Consider the following 19,274-nt stretch of genomic DNA (forward strand, 5'->3'; position numbering starts at 1 on the left):
ACAGACTGTGGAAACTTCACACTGGACTTCAAGCATCTTGGATTGTGTGCCTCTCCATTCTTCCTCCAGACTCTGGGACCTTGGTTTCCAAATGAGATGCAAAATTTGCTCTCATCAGAAAAGAGGACTTTGGTCCACTGTGCTTTATTAAAGCCAGAGTCAACGCCGCCGTCTACCAGGACATTTTCAGAGCACTTCATGCTTCCTTCATTTTCCAGCAGGATTTGCACCTGCCCACACTGCCAAAATAACCAAAAACCTGGTTCAGTGACCATGGTATCACTGTGTAATTACTGTGTGATTTCATGTAATATTCTAATTTTCTGGGATTTTGATTTCGTGGGTTTCATAAGCTGTAAGCCATAATCATCAAAATTATAACAAATAAAGGCTTGAGATATCTCACTTTGCATGTAATGAGTCTATATAATATATTAGTTTCACCTGTTAAGTTGAATTCTTGAAATAAATAAACTTTTTGATGATATTCTAATTTTATGACCAGCACCTGTATGTGCTGCGTGCTTCTCTCTAGATAACATAACAAACATACAACAAAACTGAGAAAACAGCTAGCATTTTAATAAAGCATACGAAAAGCATCTGATTATCATAGCTTTCCTGTAGCTTAAACAGCAGAATGTTGGTGCTTGCAACACCAAGGTCATGGCTTCAATTCCCAGGGAAAGCAAGAATTGATATGAATGTAAATGTGTACCTTAAAATGCAATGTAAGTTGTTTTGGATAAAAGCGTCTGCCAAATAAATGTAAATGTATAGCAACGTGGATATGTTTGCACAAGATCTGCAATTCAGCACTCCAGTAAAGTCACGTTTTTTCATTTAGCACTTAAAATCAAGCAGCTTTACCGTATTAAACATAAAAAAGTGTCTGTGTCTCGTTTCATTAGAAGTACAACTTCTACTGTAAACAGCTGTGTGCTTATGTTTTCACTCACGGACGTCTGACCTCCACGGCCTCCATCAGAGGAAATGAACAAGAAAAACATTAAAGAGGGCGGAGCCTCCGCGCACAACTACTTATTACATAATCGCCACGGACCAATGGCAGTACGAAGGTCCAAAGGAACTTTTACAGAAAGTTCGCTCTGGCAAGCGGTTTCGAAATCCCAAAACGAACTCCAAACAAAAGATCGTTTTGGCCTGATTTTGTTTGAAATGACCTCACATCGTTTAGTTCTTCGACTTCGTTTGAAGTATATCGGGGCCTTAAAGCGAATATACTTGTGTATAAATGTCTATATCAGCAGGTAACAATAGTCTATATTCATCGCTCAGAAAAGTAAACTGAAACTAGGTCTGCAGATATACAAACCTTAAACAAAGCAGTACTTGCTTATCGTTTTGAATATCAATCATGCAGATTATCCGACTGTGCTACTAGTCCAATAACAATCTGATTATTATGGTCCATGTGAATACAGCTAATGTGTCTCTCTCTGTCATTCACTGCTTACAGCTCACAGCCCAAAAAAGGTCTGGTGTATTTTTTAGCGTTTTGTTTAGCTGTCAATATGTGTATAGCAAAGCTGCGTGATTGTTAAGAGTCTAGTTTAACCTCTGACTTGACTGTTTGATGGATTCAGCACTTTGACCAACCAAGGTTGATTTTAACTTAGTCAACCATGATCAACCAAGGTTGATAATAAAACTTGATTTGATTAGATTTTTTTTTTTTTTTTTGACTAAAAAGCTGTTTTGTGAAGGCATCAACTGTGAGATTCATTGTGAAGACCTTAACCGTGAGATTCATTAAGCAGGACAGGAAGAAGCTCTTTCACCTAGAAAATAAACACACGTGCACTGAATACCCACACATCATCTCGGAAGAAAACCAACCACAGCAGGTTTCAGTTTGAATCGGAAGATGAGCTGCTAGAGTCACAATGTGAGGTAGCAGACTTTAACTAGACTTTTTTAAATCAGACTTTTCACTGAACAATTGAAGAAAATGATTCACATGTTTGTTTTGTTCTGTTTGTGCTGGTGGCATCTGACTGGTAAGTTATTGGTTATTTTTTTATTTTTTTGAGGGGGGGGGGGGGGGGGGGGGGGCTTAATATCAAAAACATTCTTCACAGATGTTAAAAAGTCGTGGAAAATAATGTAAATTGCTATGATGTATGTAGCTTCATCCAGTGGAGACTTCTCCATTATGCCACTTTCAAATCTCAGGCCAGGCCCAGCTTGCATGACTTGGGATGGGGCCCGGAAATCGCAATGTTTAAATGACCTGATATTTGCAGGTTTTTCCTGATAGTGTATCAATGTATCAATGGTGCTTTGACTAGAGACTCAAGCTAAAATTTGAGCCAGTTGCTCGTGTGAGAGTCAGTGGGAAGCGTGTGAGAAGCGATCAGACATGAGGTGATCGGAAAGCCTTAGAAAACTGTTTAAAAAAGAGATATGAATGTAGAGCGGAAGCAAACCGTAAAGAACGATGAAAAGTGCGAAGCATGAGAGGGAGAGCTGTAAAGGCACACGCCACAAAGCAGGCTAAAGAAATTGGCCTTTTATGTATACTGTATATATAATTAAAGATATTTTTAATATATTTAAAATATTGTATGCTATCAAAAATTAAGCATCCTACGAATGTTTGAGCATCATACGAAGCTCATAGCTTCATACAATTATTGTGATCTAGATAGCAGATGTTTAAAACTCTATTAAAATCAAGTACATATATCAGACGTATCAATCTGTGTAAAATCTGTTTGTTCTCCAGGAGTGTTTGGTGATTCAGTGTCAGTGATGGAGGGAGATTCTGTTACTCTAAACACTGATGATACTGAAATACGTGAAGATGATGATATACTGTGGACATTTGGAGCTGAAAAATCTCTAATAGCTAAAATGAATAAAAAGAAGCAAATCTTCTCCACATATGATGATTTTCCTGATGGGAGATTCAGAGACAGACTGAAGCTGGACAATCAAACTGGATCTCTGACCATCACAAACACCAGAACTGAACATACTGGAGTTTATCAACTAGATATAAGTGGAGCGAAAAAATCATCAAAAACATTCAATGTTTCTGTCTATGGTGAGTAGAGACGTCATTTTGTCCATATGTTCATATACTTGTTTCATTAAAGAAATATTCAGTATGAATTAAGGTCAATCAACAGCATTTGTGGCACTGATTATAACAAATTTTAAATACAATTTTTTTTTTTCATTTTCTTTAAAGCAAATCTCAAGGTTACGTCAATGGGATTTTTGGAGGACTTAAAAAAAGGCCCTTTCATTAATTCTTGTGTCAAACGTGCATCAGGTCTCTTATGATGCTGCTGAGAGTGACGAGCCGGTCCCCAATCTTAGTGAGGGGGAGCGCGACTCGCCACACTCTGATTCTGCGCCTCACGTCTCTGAGCAGGACTGGGTTTGGGCTGGGTGGTCGACAGCCCCTCCCCTTAAGTGGGGCGAGAAAGGAACTGGGCGAACACTTACTCATGTCTCTTCACCTCCCATAATCTGATGGCAACTGTGTTAACCGAGCCGCCAAACAGCCCGGAAGGTGAAAGAGGGGCATCGAGCAAAAACGTCCTTTCTCAGTCTTTGATGCCGTTAGGTTCAACCACAGATGTCTCTCTGTGGCGACCAGACCACCAATGAATGGTCGCTTTAGTTGCATGGCGAGACAAATCTGTGGCTCAACGAAGCTCAGAGAACGACTCTTCGTCGATCGAAACCACCCGCTCTCAAATCCTTCAACGGGTCAGCCTAGTATAACTGTAACAGTGCAGTGCAGCACCAGCCTGACCTGCCACCTGATAGTCTTTCCCCACCAGTGTAGAGGTTGTTCTGCACGGCTTAAGTGGGGAGGTGGTTTCTTTGATGATACTGCAGACTCTACTACCTGAGGCATCATCGTATAACCGCGTGCATTCACACCCACGCTAACCGAATATGTCGACGTCGAAGGCACAAAGACACGCGATGTGTAAGGTTTCCCCCAATAGTGAGTTAACTCACTATGTAGGTCCTCAAAGAAGGGAGAAGCTGCTGAGCAAATGCTGAGCACTGCAGAGCAAATGGGTAGAGCTTACACCTACCTGGATGTCTAGAGAGGAAGAGCAAATGTAATTTGGGCCTATTGGGTGGAGCTAGGATATCTAACCACACCCTAACCCTACCCAAAACTCCATCCCTCCACCCCATTGGACGTCCACTCTGCAGTGAGTACCATGTGAAAGAAGGGGAGACCCCGATGTTGAGGTCCCTCCTCGTGGCCACCAGACAGAAATCTGTTCTCCAGTCTGGAGTGTTTGGGGGGCTGGGGGGCTCTTGTTCTCATGGCATGTCTAAGGGTGTGTTCACACTTGTAGTTCGGTTCGCGCATATGTTTAGTTACCTATGATCACGCGCGTGAACTCGACAATCGACTACTTTGGACTTCAACCGAAAACAGGGTGTAAATACAGGTATGAGCGCTGGCCGAATTAACTTCATTTTTCTTCATATCTTTCACATCTACTGCAGTCAGATTCACCCGTGTTAACTCTAAAGGAATCACTCACATTGGCTGGGCACTTGTAATGACACATCAAGGATGTTAAGAGGGTAAAAGCAGGTTTAAAATATGCCCCATTGAAGTCAACAGGGTGCAAATTTTAAAAAGAGGATAACACGGTGTAGGCAACACCGATTTTTGTTGTTGTTCTCTGTATTGACAGCACTCCAAATTTACAAAAAAATGAGCTCAATGTTAAAATCGACCGGAGTTCTCCTTTAAGACAAAGAAACCTGAAAGGTGCACCTGTTGCACATCTATTTGTAGCTTCTGACGAGCAACGCATTCCAATGGCGTCACCGTCAGAGGTTCAAGCTCAAGGCCGATTTCATTGGTGTGTTTGCACACACTCTTCATAGCCGGTCACACACAAAGTGTTCCCATAGAGCTACAATCAGCGCAGGATAGAGATACGTTTTTGAAAGGGAACCACTCCGTTGTTTTGATGTGCTGCTCGCTTAAAATAGTAGAAATGGCGCAATCATGTCCCACAGTTTGGATGAACCATGGAGATCCAACATTTGAATATCACTGCTCTAAACACTCACTCAAAACACTGAGCTGGAAATAAGACTGTTGTGTAGATTTATCAATACTCCTCTTTATTCTCTCATGTTTTCCAGCTCGCCTGCCTGTTCCTGTCATCATCAGTAACTCTTCACAATGTTCCTCATCATCTTCATCAAATTGTTCATTGTTGTGTTCAGTGGTGAATGTGAGTGATGTGACTCTCTCCTGGTACAAAGGAATCAGTGTATTGTCCAGCATCAGTGTGTGTGATCTCAGCATCAGTCTCTCTCTACCTCTGGAGGTGGAATATCAGGATAAAAACACCTACAGCTGTGTGCTGAACAATCCCATCAGCAACCAGACCACACATCTGGACATCAACACACTCTGTCACACATGTGCAGGTACCACAGCACTGATGATATATGTGTGTATTTCCTGACCTGATCTCTGTATTCTGTTGTCGATCTGATTCAGTCACTTACATTAATCTCTCTTTAGACATTACAACACAGTCTCCTTCTCCTCCTCCAGTGTCAGTGTCTCTGATAGTGTTGATCTCTTCTGCTGCTGCTGGATCTCTGATGATTGTAGTTGCAGTCATGATCTGCTGCATCTGCAGGAAACGTAAAAAATTAGGTCAGGAGATCAAACAATTAATGCATATGCTAAAATATGTAACTTTTATAAGGCACCAATTTCAATATTAGATTAGAAAATGTGTTGTTTTAACATGCATGCATTATGTTATTGCTTATGCAGTTCAGACTCGGGAGAAAGACATGAATGATTCTGCATTGTGTAAACCAACAAGACGAAAAAAGGTAAGATCATTCTGTGTTGCAAGAAGTTGTTCCAGTCTGTTAATCTGTTAGAAGTTTTGTGCACCGTAAGCATCACGGTCAGTGAACAGATGTGGGTGGCCAACCGTGTTAATTATTACCTTAAGTAATTTTCCTCCATAACAATAAAACATTATTATATTCAATGATAATAGTCTTAATTTACTCACCGTACTGTTATCAGTTTCTTTTTGGCAATATGACAGCCTTAGTCACGATTAACTTTCATTGCATATTTTATTCCATACAATGAAAGTGTACTTTATACTCCGTTTGCACTGCGTATATGCGGTGATTGTGTTGTTGCAGGAGCAGCACGTGCTCTTTCACATATGCTGCGTTTGCAGCGCGCATCCGATCCGCGGCTGTACCACAAACATTTGTTCACTATTTTTATTTGAAATCCAAAAGTTTTTTATCAGCAACTTTTATAAAAAAAAAATAAAAAATAATAATATTCACCATTGCGATTCTCTTTGTACACAGTACAGTTATACACTTTCATAGACGTAGGCCTATTTAAATACAATTTAAACAACATATTTAAAGCAGCTTTATATTAAGTTTATCTCCATCGCGGGTAATGGTAGACTTTTGTGTTTGTCGTGTTCGGGAGAGATCAAACTTATGCAAATGATGGGCGATACCCAAAGGTTAGGTCACCTAGGCTACAATCAATTAAAATGTTCAAAACTTAAAAACTATGCCCAATCAAACAAATAATTTTACAGAAACTTTATAGGGTCTTGTGAAGCCTACATAAAATGTTATTATAATTTTCTTTTTAAAGTAGGCTATTTAAACGGTTGCTTTTGATTGACTGTCTATTGTTCCTTGCAGAAATCAAAGGAGCCTGTGTATGGAAATTTCACCACAAAATAACGATCAAATTCAACATCTCTGCCAAGACGTTTTTCTTCTGACTCTGTTTTGCTTGCACTTTTTTTTTTTCTTTTTTTTGCACTCTCATAAGCACTATTGTTATGTCTAAAATTGTGTTGCTGTGTATTCATTTAATTTAGTGGTGTTTTTTATTGCATCAAGGTTTTTTTTTTTTTTTTTTTTACTCTCATAAGCACTAATGTTATGTCTGAAATTGTGTTGCTGTGTATTAGTTTAATTTAGTGGTGCACAAAAAGCGCAGCATTCAGAAACTTAACTAAATGTTCTATTTTTAGCTTAACACATAGAAACTACATTTTGATCTCAACATCCGCTGTTCTGGACCACTTGGTCTTCTCATATGGAATGCATAGTTTACAGTATCACAGATAATCACACACATGTTCTGGAAATTTTGACAAATTCAGCAGAAGAACATCATCGCTCTCTAGTGTCCAATTCATAAAATCACATATCTCTAATAATAGTGCTACTTTTACCCAACCCAATACAGTGCGCTATAAATAAATGTTTCTGTTCTCACAGAGGAAGATCTGAAAATATGAACTAGTAATGGGAGCTTTCGAAACACGCTTCATGAAACTTCGAAACCTTTGTGAATCATTTGTTTCGGGTAATCAGGATGCCAGTCTGTCACTTTTTTTTTTTTTTTTGCCAAAGTCACATGATTTCAGTCAACGGGATTCCGTGACGTCATAACTGTTCGTAAATGTCAATGGTTGTCTACATGATTTTTACCTGGTCACGGATCGATTTTATACATTTCTATACATTTAATTACACATATGTATAACAAAAAGAAAGAGCTGTAGTTAAAAGTCTCATTGCTCTGATGAACCAATCTCTCCATAAAACAAACAAAACAAGTTTAATAAAATAACACATTTATAAAGACTCTTTTTATTTAATGCTACTATATAATTTGTTAATTGCCTTTTATAGATTACACCTTCAATAAAACGTTTACAATGGGTTTGTAAAAGGTGTTTTTATGGATGTTTGGACTGAGTTTGTGTTGCATTTACACTGTTGTTGTGACCAGCAGGGGTCGCCAGCGTGTGGAGATTCGAGCGATTCGAAACAGTGAATCATTATTTCGAAGCAATTGTTCAATTGATTCAAAGTTTCGAAAAGCTTCGTTTCTCTCAACACTACAAAGAACTAAATAAGACAACTGATCACTTCGCTGCCTCATGATGCCTGTTTATAATAATAACTAACTCAATTAGATTGCTTTGGTTTATTAGGATAAAAAATATCCTATATTTCCACAGAGTTGCTGCAGTGATAGTCAATCACCCCAGAAGAACAGCAACACATTCCAGCTATAGGACCAGAAGACAGACCTGAAGCTGTAATGATACTACATACAATTATTGTTATTACAGATTGACTGTCTTTGACTCATATTTACTGTCATCACTTTCATTCTCGATATTGAGTGGCGCCATCTGGTGGGTTTTGAATAACAGCAGCTAAAACAGTATTACCGCACAATGCAACAGGTTACTTTAAGATCAAGAGTCATGTGACATAATGTGAAAATTGTGACACTTGATGTGCATGTGAAGGTGATAGAGATGATATCAGTTATGTTTTAATACTGAGTCAGAGCTCACGTTTTTTTCATTTATTGGGTCGATTTAACTAAATATTAAACTGTATTTTAACATCCTCAAAGGAAAATGCTGTGAATTACTAAATTATAGCCTAGTCACCATGACAGAAACACTGAAGCACTTAAAAAAAAACCTGTGAAATAGTTTGTTTTCTACATAAAGATTGTGAGTAGAGAAATATGTCTGGAATCATAATGTAACATACAAACAAATAAAAAGAACATTAGTGATTCAAACATTCAATCATCAGACAAACTTAAATTAATCTAATGGATGATCTTGTGAAATGTAATGAACGTCATATAAATCACATCCGGATTCACACCCCATACAATCAGATGTTCAATAAACCACAATAACAGTTTTTCAACAGCAGGCTGAGGCTCCAGCTGTGTGTGTTCTGTTGCGTTCAGGACTATTATGTTGAAGTTACTCAAGGACTTTTAGTTTGACATTTCTCTCTTCCTGTGTTTTCTTCCTGTTAATCTGTTCCTTTCTTACCCATTTCACTCACTGGTGTCTTGTTTATTCTGTGTGTAAATATAGTTTTAGTCCTGTAGTTTTTCTGAGCACCCGTGTCACAGGGTGTTTTTTTTTTTTTGCCCAATTTGATAAATACCACTTTGAAAATAGATTCACGCTTCAACTCTCTCCCTCCAACCAAGCTCTGGCAGACTGTTTTATATATATATATATATATATATATATATATATATATATATATATATATATATATATATATATATATACAGGTGGAAATTTGAAAGAAAGAAACACATTCTAAACTTTTGAACAGTTAAATATGATAATTGTGTTACTGTTTCTCTCCCTCTGTGTCAAACAGTTGCTCATCTTGTTTGTTTTTCTCCAGTAGATTAAAGTGTCTAAAATCTGATAATAGTATCAGGACAGGAAGAAGCTCTTCACCTACACGCTAAACACTCATGCACTGAAAACACATTCTCACCTGCTAGATGTTTGTCCACCCAACAGACAAAACCACATTTCTGTAGAAAACCGACCTCAGGAGTTTCAGTCTGACTCAGAAGATGAACTTCAGTGAAACTGGCACTGCGAAGTGGCAGACGATTTTATCTATGTACTTTGTGTTTTTCCATTCACTAAAAATTTGGAAAAAAATATACATAATTTTTAAAATCACTAGTTAGGCTTTCTGGCATTTCCTGAAAAGTTGCAAATAAAGTCAAGAAGCTGTGATTTGTCAATTCTCCAGTCAGATGATTTTTGTCAAATTCTATTTCTTAACAGCAGACAATTAAATAATAAATGAAGAGTAAAATTAAATCATCCATATACAGGATTACAATTTTAATAAAGAAACAGTGTAAAATGAACAGTTACAATTACTTTTCAGTTCCTCTTTCCTCTCATATCGAGCAGGCACTAAAGACACAAACATACTGTATGTTTTCACACTCTGAGGTGTTAGCCTGTACAAGATGTTCAATAAAACATGCAATACAATGCATTTGTGGTCAGCCTATCGGAAACTTACTGTCTTTTGCCCTCATCTAAACAGCAAGAGCAAAAGTGCACCCTAAGTCATCAGCTATATTTGAGGCATAAAGATTAATAAAATAAAAGTATGAAACATACATTTCAAATGATAATAATGGTAAACACATCAAAATGGTACTAATGATTTCTTAAAATATGATGATATTTGATTAAATGATAACACATAAGCAGCTTATAAAACACAAATACATATATTTATCTTTTTCTGATTCATCAACCTTCATTTTAACTGACAAAAGTACAAAGAAAAGATTTCCAGTGCGTTCATTGACCAACTTAATATTTATTTTGTAAATATGATTTTTTATTTTTTTATTTTGATGGCTACAACAAACTCCAGAAAAAGTTAGAACAGATGCAAGTTTACCACTGTCACATCACCTTTCCTTGAGTAACAGAGATTCAAGTTGCATTTTCTTGATGCATTAGCAGATCAGGGGTCAAAGGTCACAAACATTCAAGAGAGGTCTCATGCCTTGCACTACACGGACTGAGATTTCTCTGAATCTTTTCACAGTATTATGTATGGAAGATGGTGAAACACCGAAACACTTTGTAATCCTGCATTGAGAAATGTGATTTTTGAATTGTTAGAGAATTCTCTCATGATATTTGGCACAAAGTGGTGAACCATGATACCCTGGTAATCCAGAGTTCTCGCGAGAGCACAGGTTGAATTTGCTCAGCGAGTTACTCTGGTGAGTTACTCGTGTCGAGTAATGATGCTCATTAAATATGCCCCTCGATCTGAGCTGCACCAATCACATCGGGTTATCTGATATAGGCGGGCCAGAGGCGAGTTAAACAGATGACGACAGCGCTGTGGCGTCCAAGTCATTAGTAAACATTTTTGCTAGATGGCTATGGATAAATACCAGTTGTTTGAAACGGCTTTGGCCGCTACAATGAACGAGTTAGACTTGGCTTTTTCTCTAAAAGAGGAACAGAAGACGGCGCTCGATTCGTTCCTTTGCAAGAAGGACGTTTTTGCTGTTTTGCCGACCGGATACGGTAAGAGTCTAATCTACCAGTTAGCTCCGCTGGTAGCTAAGCGTATGGGGCTTGTTGTTGTGATTGGTCGTAGTGTTATCCAATTGCGTGCAGTGAGATTTTCAAATGCATGCTTGGTGCCGCCCCTCGAGCTGGCTGATTTTCATTAGTCGACGCCAGACCATTAATCTTTCAGATTTAGGTCTGGATTTCCAGGCTAGAACCATGATCCATCTTTTGCGGATGCTTCTTTTTATACCCAAATACGATACCCTCACCTATTACCAGTTCACCTACTTATTGTGGGCTGTTTCAAAACCATTTAACTTTTGTTGCTGCTGGAAGAGGTGTTAGTGAGGCCAGCAGGGGCGCTCACCCTCTGGTCTGTGTGGGTCCAAAAACCCCAGTGTAGTGATGGGGACGCTATACTGTCAAAGAGCACCGTCCTTCGGATGAGGCGTTAAACTGAGCTACAGACTCTATGTGGTCATTAAAAATCCCAGGATGTCTTTTGAAAGAATAGGGGTTTAACCCCAGCACCCTGGCCAAAGTGGCCCAGTGGCCTCTGTCCATCATGGCCTCCTAATCATCCCCATACATATACATATACCTATATATATTTACTGACTGGCTTCATCACTGTCTCCTCTCCACCAGTAAGCTGGTGTGTGGTGGGTGTTCTGGTGCAGTATGGCTGCCGTCGCATCATCCAGGTGGAGCTGCACATTGGTGGTGGTTGAGGAGATTCCCCCTTCCATGTAAAGCGCTTTGAGGACCCAGAAAAGCAGTATATAAATGTAACAAATTATTATTAAATTATTATGTTCTATAATCTTTTCTCTTTCATTTTGCATCTGTCCTAACTTTATTTGAAGTGTGTGCAGCCATCGAAATCCAAATCTGTTTATGTTTACAAAATACACATAAGTTGGTCAGTGAAAACATTGGACTTATTTTCTTTGTATGAATTTCTTTGTACTTAATCGACTCTTTGTCAGTTAAACGTGAAGTAAAAATGTCCCAACTTTTCTGGAAATGCGGTCGTACCATGAAATGTAGTTCATCCACAATTCACACAATATTCTTTTACTTGTATGTAACCATTTAACACAGTCAGGCACTACACTGTCAGAAAAGGTACAAAAATGCACAGAAGCTGTCACTGGGGCCGTACCTTTTCAAAAGGTACTAATATGTACCATTTTGGTAGTAATATGTACACTTTGGGCACTTATATGTACATTTACGATACTAATATGCACCCTTAGAGGAATAACTAACTTTAAAATCAGACAGTTGATGTACCCCATTGACTTCCATAGTATGAAAAAAAAAAATATATATACTGTATATATACTACTATGGAAGTCAATGGAGTCAATCAGCTGTTTGGTTACTAATATTCTTCAAAATATCTTCCTTTGTGTTCAGCAGAAGAAATAAATTCAGACAGGTTTGAAACAACTTGAGGGTGAGTAAATGATGACAGAATTTTCATTTGTAAGTGAACTGTTCCTTTAATGGGTTAATAAGGTACCTTTTGAAAGGGTACCACTCCAGTTAAAGCTTTTGTGCCTTTTTTTCTGAGAGTATCTTACAAAAAGGAAGTTCAATGACAAAAATAAGGAATATTTCACCCATTAAGAACAGTTAAAGTCTTAATATCAGCAAGATGAACTAGTATAGTATATTATGCAAATGCAGGGTTGTGAAACTAGGAGGGTCAAACTGTGTCGTGGGAGGATTCACAGAATACATAACACTTCTGCTGTATGTTTAGCAGGAAGTTTCATTAGATCAGACTCAAAACTAGAACATGTTTCACATGTTTGTTTTCTGTCCATGCTGGTGGAATCTGATCGGTGAGTTATAAAAACATTTTCATGGTTAATTTTTTTTCATTTCAGAGTAAAACTTTTCAAATGAGATTATTTTCATCTGCTGTTATGTATCGATGAATCATGAATATTGTGAAATCTACTAACTTTGAATTCAGTCTCAGGTAATCCGTAAGCGCTTCTGCAATGTTTTCTCTGTTTGCTTGATCTATCGGTCACTCTGTTACGGTAGCAGTTGGCAGTTTACAGTAGCAGTTTATGAATACATTTTACACATTTTATTTTTCTTTATCTGAATCAAAGGAATGTCCATATTGCCGTGATATATAGCTATAAGATATACATTTAATTTAGTTCTTATTGGTGCAATAGTTAAGTGATCCAATCAGTGCTAAGTATTTTTGAATATAACCATCAGAATCTTTAATCTGCGTAAATCTGTTTGTTCATCAGGTGTGTTTGGTGATTCAGTGTCAGTGATGGAGGGAGATTCTGTTACTCTAAACACTAATGTTACTGAAATACGTAAATACGATGATATACTGTGGAAATTTGGAGCTGAAAAATCTCTAATAGCTAAAATGAATAAAAAGAAGCAAAACTTCTCCACATATGATGATGTTCCTGATGGGAGATTCAGAGACAGACTGAAGCTGGACGATCAAACTGGATCTCTGACCATCACAAACACCACAACTGAACATACTGGAGTTTATCAACTAGATTTAAGTGGAGCGAAAAAATCATCAAAAACATTAAATGTTTCTGTCTATGGTGAGACGTCATTTATCTAAACATGTACATATTCTATTTACATACATACATAGATTAAATAATTGTATAGTTTGAGCTGACAGAAACATTTAGTAACTGTTAACACACTAAACACTCACTCCACACAAACTACAATTCACAACACCTAAAATACACTGATTGTTGTGTTCATATTTCTGTTTATTCTCTCATGTTTTCCAGCTCGTCTGCCTGTTCCTGTCATCAGCAGTAACTCTTCAAACTGTTCTTCATCATCATCATCATCATGTTCATTGGTGTGTTCAGTGTTGAATGTGTGTGATGCGACTCTCTCCTGGTACGCAGGAATCAGTGTATTGTCCAGCATCAGTGTGTGTGATCTCAGCATCAGTCTCTCTCTACCTCTGGAGGTGGAATATCAGGATAAAAACACCTACAGCTGTGTACTGAACAATCCCATCAGCAACCAGACCACACATCTGGACATCAACACACTCTGTCACACATGTGCAGGTACCACAGCACTGATGATATATGTGTGCATTTACTGACCTGATCTCTGTCTTCTGTTGAAGATCAGACTGATGCATTCACTTCTTTCTTTATCATTACAGAACGGGACGGTCAGTCTACTCCTCCTCCAGTCTCAGTGTCTCTGATAGTGTTGATCTCTGCTGGATCTCTGATGATTGTTGCTGGATTTGGGATCTTCTGGATCTGCAGGAAATGTAGAAAAATTGAGAAAGAAGGCAAGTGTTATTTACTGCTTTTAAATAAGTAGTTTAACAAATACTATATATAGAAAATATACTCTAAAACAGTCGACTGATTTGATCATTTAATTAAAAGTATTCTCGTAATTTCGTAATTTTTAACTTTATACAAAACCAAACTAATATGTGTAGTTATTCTCTGTAGATTACACTCATTTCATAATGCATGTCTATTTCTATATAATGACACAGAACGTCGCTCATCTCACTCGAACAAAAACATATTCTGCATTTCTCAAACTCGATCAACACAGCATTAAAAAAATTTAAAAAGCTTTCTTAATTTTATGAACTATCTTACATGCTGGTGCTCAAATTAAAATCTAAATGAATGATGACTTTTGTTGTGCTTGTTGAGGCTAAACGCTGATCAAACACAAATAATGTAAAATACTTTACTTTTGTCAAACATCCCATTTGGTTTGATTTATGTGTAAAGAATGTCTCATAATTTTATGACGAACACATTTCTTTTTTAAGGAACTTTTTGTGTGTGGAAAAAGTTATAGGCCTAATGGTAAATTCAATTTGTTAATGCCGTTTTTAAAAACTGCAGCGTTAAACATTTATTTCTTTAAGTTTGAAAGCCCTAATGATAACATAAATATTGTGAAGAACCATCTTTTTAAGATTGAATTTTGTGATTTTAATGCATCGATTATTGCTCAAACAGTTGAGACAGTTGAAGATGAGTCCATCACTTATGCTGAGACGACATTCGACAACAGAAGCGCACAGAAATTGGTGAGACCATTTATTGTTAATTTGTTGAGTATTTGTATAATTTCAGCAGAGAGTCAGATGTAGATCAGTGCGTGTGTTTGAATTTGTCTTAAGCCCATTTCCACCACATAAGAAAAAATGTATGGTCTGGTAATTCATAATTATGACAAAAAGCCGAAATTATGACATACTAAATCGAAATTATGATATGAAAAATAAAAATTATGAATTTAAAAGGTCAAAAATATCACATACAAAGTTGAAATTGTGACCTGTTTTGTCAAAATTACAGTATGACATACTAATTTTGACTTGGTATATCATCATTTTTCATTTTTAATGAAATTTAATGAAAATGTCACAATTTTGACTTGTGTCTTAACTATAATTTACCAGAGCATTTTTTTCTTATGTGGAGGAAATGGGCTTCCATAGTATAATGATATAAATCTCAAACACAACAGCACCATCAGATGTTTATAAGTCTTGTTACTTTGAAAAACGTATTATGAACGTATTATTATTATTATTATTATTATATCTTGTCTTACGCATTTTTTTCACAGAAAGTTGAAGAGGAGGAATGTGTGGAGTATGCACCAATCGCAATGAGATGATGACCAAACTTCAGTCTTTTTCTGAGTCCAAGACCCAGATTGTGATCACTTCACTGGAACCTCCTGCAACGGCCTCAGACTCTAAGGGCCCTATTTTAAGGATCTAAGCTCATAGTCTAAAGCGCACGGCGCAAGTGCACTTAGGGCGTCCGAATTCACTTTTGCTAGTTTAACGAGGGGGAAATTGGTTGGCGCTCCCGGCGCATGGTCTAAAAGGGTTGTCCCTATTCTCTCAATGAGTAATGGGTGTGTTTTGAGTGTAACGTGCAATAAATCAATTAGAGTCTCATCTCCCATTCCCTTTAAAAGCCAGTTGCGCTCGCAATTTGCAAGTGGAAAGACTGAACGCTTGTCCAGAGAAGAAAGGGATCTGCTCGTGAGCAAGGTTAAAGCGCAAGCAGACCATCTAAGGGGAAAAAAGTGTACGCACGTTGTGGACCCGCCTATAGGCGCACATTACTAAAGCGCTCTTAAAAAAAAAAAAAAAAATCTATTTTAGTCTATTTCAGTTGCCTCAAAATAGCAACGCGCCAACAGACCGGACCAGCACGTCCACGGGCGCACAAATAGGCGCAAATGCATTTGCTATTTAAACAATTTGGCGCAGGACGTGTAAATGATAACTGCATCGGGCTGAAACTAGCAAAACACACTTCCGTCGCGCCTGGAGTCGCATTGCGTCGGGTGTATGATGGGGCCCTTAGTCAATGGTTGAGTTTAAGGATTTGGGATGTTTCATCAGGAAATCACAGCAGACGTGCAATAGGATCATCCTGAAGGGCTTTAAAGAATGACTAACAATGGATTAATTAAAAGATTTCATAAAAACTTCAAAGGTGAAGGGTCATTTTGTGTTACTGCTCCTATGGACCTCACTACCCCTCACTCTCCATAACAATTTTTTCTACTTTCAAGACCCAGCTAAAAACATAATATCTGTTTGACATGTATTTTCAATAACGTGGCCTTATGTGTGTGCATTATATGCATATTCGTAATGTACTAAGCAACCTTGAGCAATGTAAAGGCGCTATATAAATTAAACTTAACCTTGAAACGCAAGGACTTTAAAAAAATTATGTTATAAGTATCCAATAGTGTGTTTTAATTTTATACTCTTCCAGTGCAAAATGTAGATGAAACTAAAGGAACGGACACTTTGCTGGGACCTCAATTATTTATGTCTATACAGAAATGTGGTTTGATCTGCTGGGTAGGTGAACAGGTTGTGCACGAGCACATTTCTGCTGCTGGACGTTTGTGTTTGATGTCAGCTTGTGATTGTCTCTCTCTCCGAGGTGTGAAGTGTGTGTCTGTGAATAGCATGTGGTTGAAGGTTTTTTTTCCATCCCTGCGTACATGAAACCATTCGACTTCTGCTCAACAGAGAAACCACTTTGCAACACACCGGTGATACTGAACCCATCAATGCTGATGTTTGACAAAAAGGCCTCAAATGAAGGTCATCCTGTTTTGTTTTTTTTGCCATTGTTTTGGTCATTATCTTATATGAATGCAGTTTAAATGCAAGTTTTTAGGAGAAACTAACACTGCTAACCAACTTTTTTTTAGTAGCATTACAGTGCTCCTGTCCACAGATAAACAAATAAGGTCAAAACTTAGATAAAATAGTTTTGTTTGATGCAATATGACACTGGTGGGTGTGGCCACACGTCAAAGCAGAATTCGCTCAAGGTGAAATATAGAAAAACCCTTTGAGATCCAGATGTTCATTTCTAACTTAAACACTAAATGTAAACTGTACACACTGTAACACTGCAAAGAATAAAATGTTTAAAAATTTGTATTTTTTTGGTAAGGTGTTTTATTTATTACTGGCTCACTTTGGCTGAATGTGTTTGATAAAGTGGGATTCAGGTAAAGTGGGTGACCTTTAACCTCAAATTCATTAAATAAATGGACATTTACTGGTCATTCAGATTTTTTTTTTTTTTTGTATATGTGTTGTACTCACATTTTAATATTGTAGAGTTCTTTTTCATCACACAAAATGTTCTATCAACTGTTTTGAATTTTACACATGAATTGAGAGATATAATGAATTTCACTCATGTTTTGGGTTTAAATGTAGAAATAGGCCTTTTCCTATACATAATGGTGTAGTTAAATCTAACATGGTTTAGTTTAATCTAACAGCAGGGGTTGTGTGTGCTCCCCGCTGTATAGAGCGCCATCTAGTGTTCAAAATAAGACTTCACATCTGGAACAATAATACTAGTCAGGGCTCCAGACTAACTTTTTTTATTAGGAGCGCTGTAGCCCCTGACTTAAAATTTTAGGAGCGCAAGCAGAAAATGTAGGGGCACATCTTAAATCACCTTGCAATGCAATTATTCACATTTCCCCCAAAAATAACTGTATTACTGACAAATGCTTTGATAATAAATAGACTTAACGTACAGAAATTACAATGTGCAGTTTTATTTTAAGTTCAGAGGGCTCCAGACTAACATTTGAGGGCAGCGGCACTAAGTTCTACAGAAAGTATCTGGTAGCACTGTGGGATGACAAAGCACTGAGCTTAATTTGAGGTGTAGATAAAATTAACTTGAACTATTATCATTCATAATGTCTTAATATTAATTCAATAGCAAAATGAGTGACAAAATAGATATTAGGGATTGAAAATAGCCAATAAGCGCCCTCAGCAGCTATGTTTACAATGGTAATTTAATTTAATTTATTTTTTTAAATAAGTGTGAGTTTTCCTACTTCTTGAAACTTTTAGTTTTATAAATAGAGACAATCTTTAAAGGTTGAACAAAAAATTTTTTGGTCAACACATTAAAAATAACATTTAAATATGATATTATAGTTTTGAAGTGCTGGAAAAAGATATGTGTAGGCTACTGTTATAACCACAGTATACCATATTTACAGTTAGTGTTACTACATTAAATCCATGGTGAATGTTGCTGATCTGTGGACCTAAAGCCTTCTATAACTTGTTCGTTCATGGCACATGTTTCTCCTGGTTTCCACGTTAGCGCTGTTTGATCTGATATGGTTTATAACAGAGAATTCTGCGTTGAATCTGAATGTTTCTCACTGGATCTCGCAACGATGTTATTAATTCTGTCGCGAACTCAATGGATTTCTTCACTGGATGTCCACGATGTGACGGTGTTGCGTGATCGAGATCCGCCCGCGACTGGCGAGAGAAGTCTGGCGAGAGAAGTCGCTGTCTATTATTGGTTCGAAAACTTCATTTTCCCCGCAGTTCTGGGATAGCGACTGCAACATTCGCAGTTCATTAAGTTCGTCTCCTTACAGTACCTCAACCAGCTGAATTCTCGCAGCCAGTCTTCCCGAAAATGGTGGGTTCGGGCCTTTATCACCTCACAAACCTCTGATTCTGAATCATCATCCGGCTGTGTCTGTGACATTGATATTTGTCTCCGTCTCCTTCCCACGGACGTTTACGCGCGCTCGATTATCTCTAGGACCCTCCCCCTCCACACATTAGCCAGTTACAGTGGCCATTCCCAATTCTTCTCACACTCATTGGCCTGCCACACATTCCGGATTCATTGACGCGCCCCTTCCGTTTAACGTGTAAAAACAAAACAAATTTACTGGTCGCACATGTGCGACTGGATGAAAAAT

The 19,274-nt window shown here is 37.6% G+C and overlaps 1 protein-coding gene and 2 long non-coding RNA genes across 4 annotated transcripts; all 3 read left to right on the plus strand.

Annotated features, from left to right (window-relative positions):
* Positions 1–517: 517 nt before the first annotated feature.
* On the plus strand, positions 518–14,085 carry LOC309474960 (SLAM family member 5-like; the record flags this gene model as incomplete). The annotated part of the gene is made up of 3 exons (XM_082137579.1): positions 518–2,021; positions 2,750–3,070; positions 13,757–14,085. The coding sequence occupies exons 1-3, from the start codon at positions 1,973–1,975 to the stop codon at positions 14,083–14,085; spliced, it is 699 nt and encodes a 232-aa protein (XP_081993705.1). The 5' UTR covers positions 518–1,972.
* LOC309476388 lies at positions 5,501–9,083 on the plus strand. Its single transcript, XR_014198094.1, has 3 exons — positions 5,501–5,689; positions 5,813–5,874; positions 6,733–9,083. It is a non-coding gene; the product is annotated as an uncharacterized lncRNA (long non-coding RNA).
* Positions 14,086–14,090: 5 nt separating the features above from the next.
* Positions 14,091–17,454, plus strand: LOC309476370. 2 transcript variants are annotated; one of them, XR_014198070.1, is made up of 3 exons: positions 14,091–14,283; positions 14,981–15,051; positions 15,597–17,454. It is a non-coding gene; the product is annotated as an uncharacterized lncRNA (long non-coding RNA). The 2 variants fall into 2 exon arrangements; XR_014198071.1 differs by lacking the exon at positions 14,091–14,283 and having other exon boundaries at positions 14,296–15,051.
* The last annotated feature ends 1,820 nt before the right edge of the window (positions 17,455–19,274 follow it).

Source organism: Leuciscus leuciscus, assembly GCF_965113295.1.
Source record: "Leuciscus leuciscus genome assembly, chromosome: 15".
Taxonomy (NCBI): Eukaryota; Metazoa; Chordata; class Actinopteri; order Cypriniformes; family Leuciscidae; genus Leuciscus; species Leuciscus leuciscus.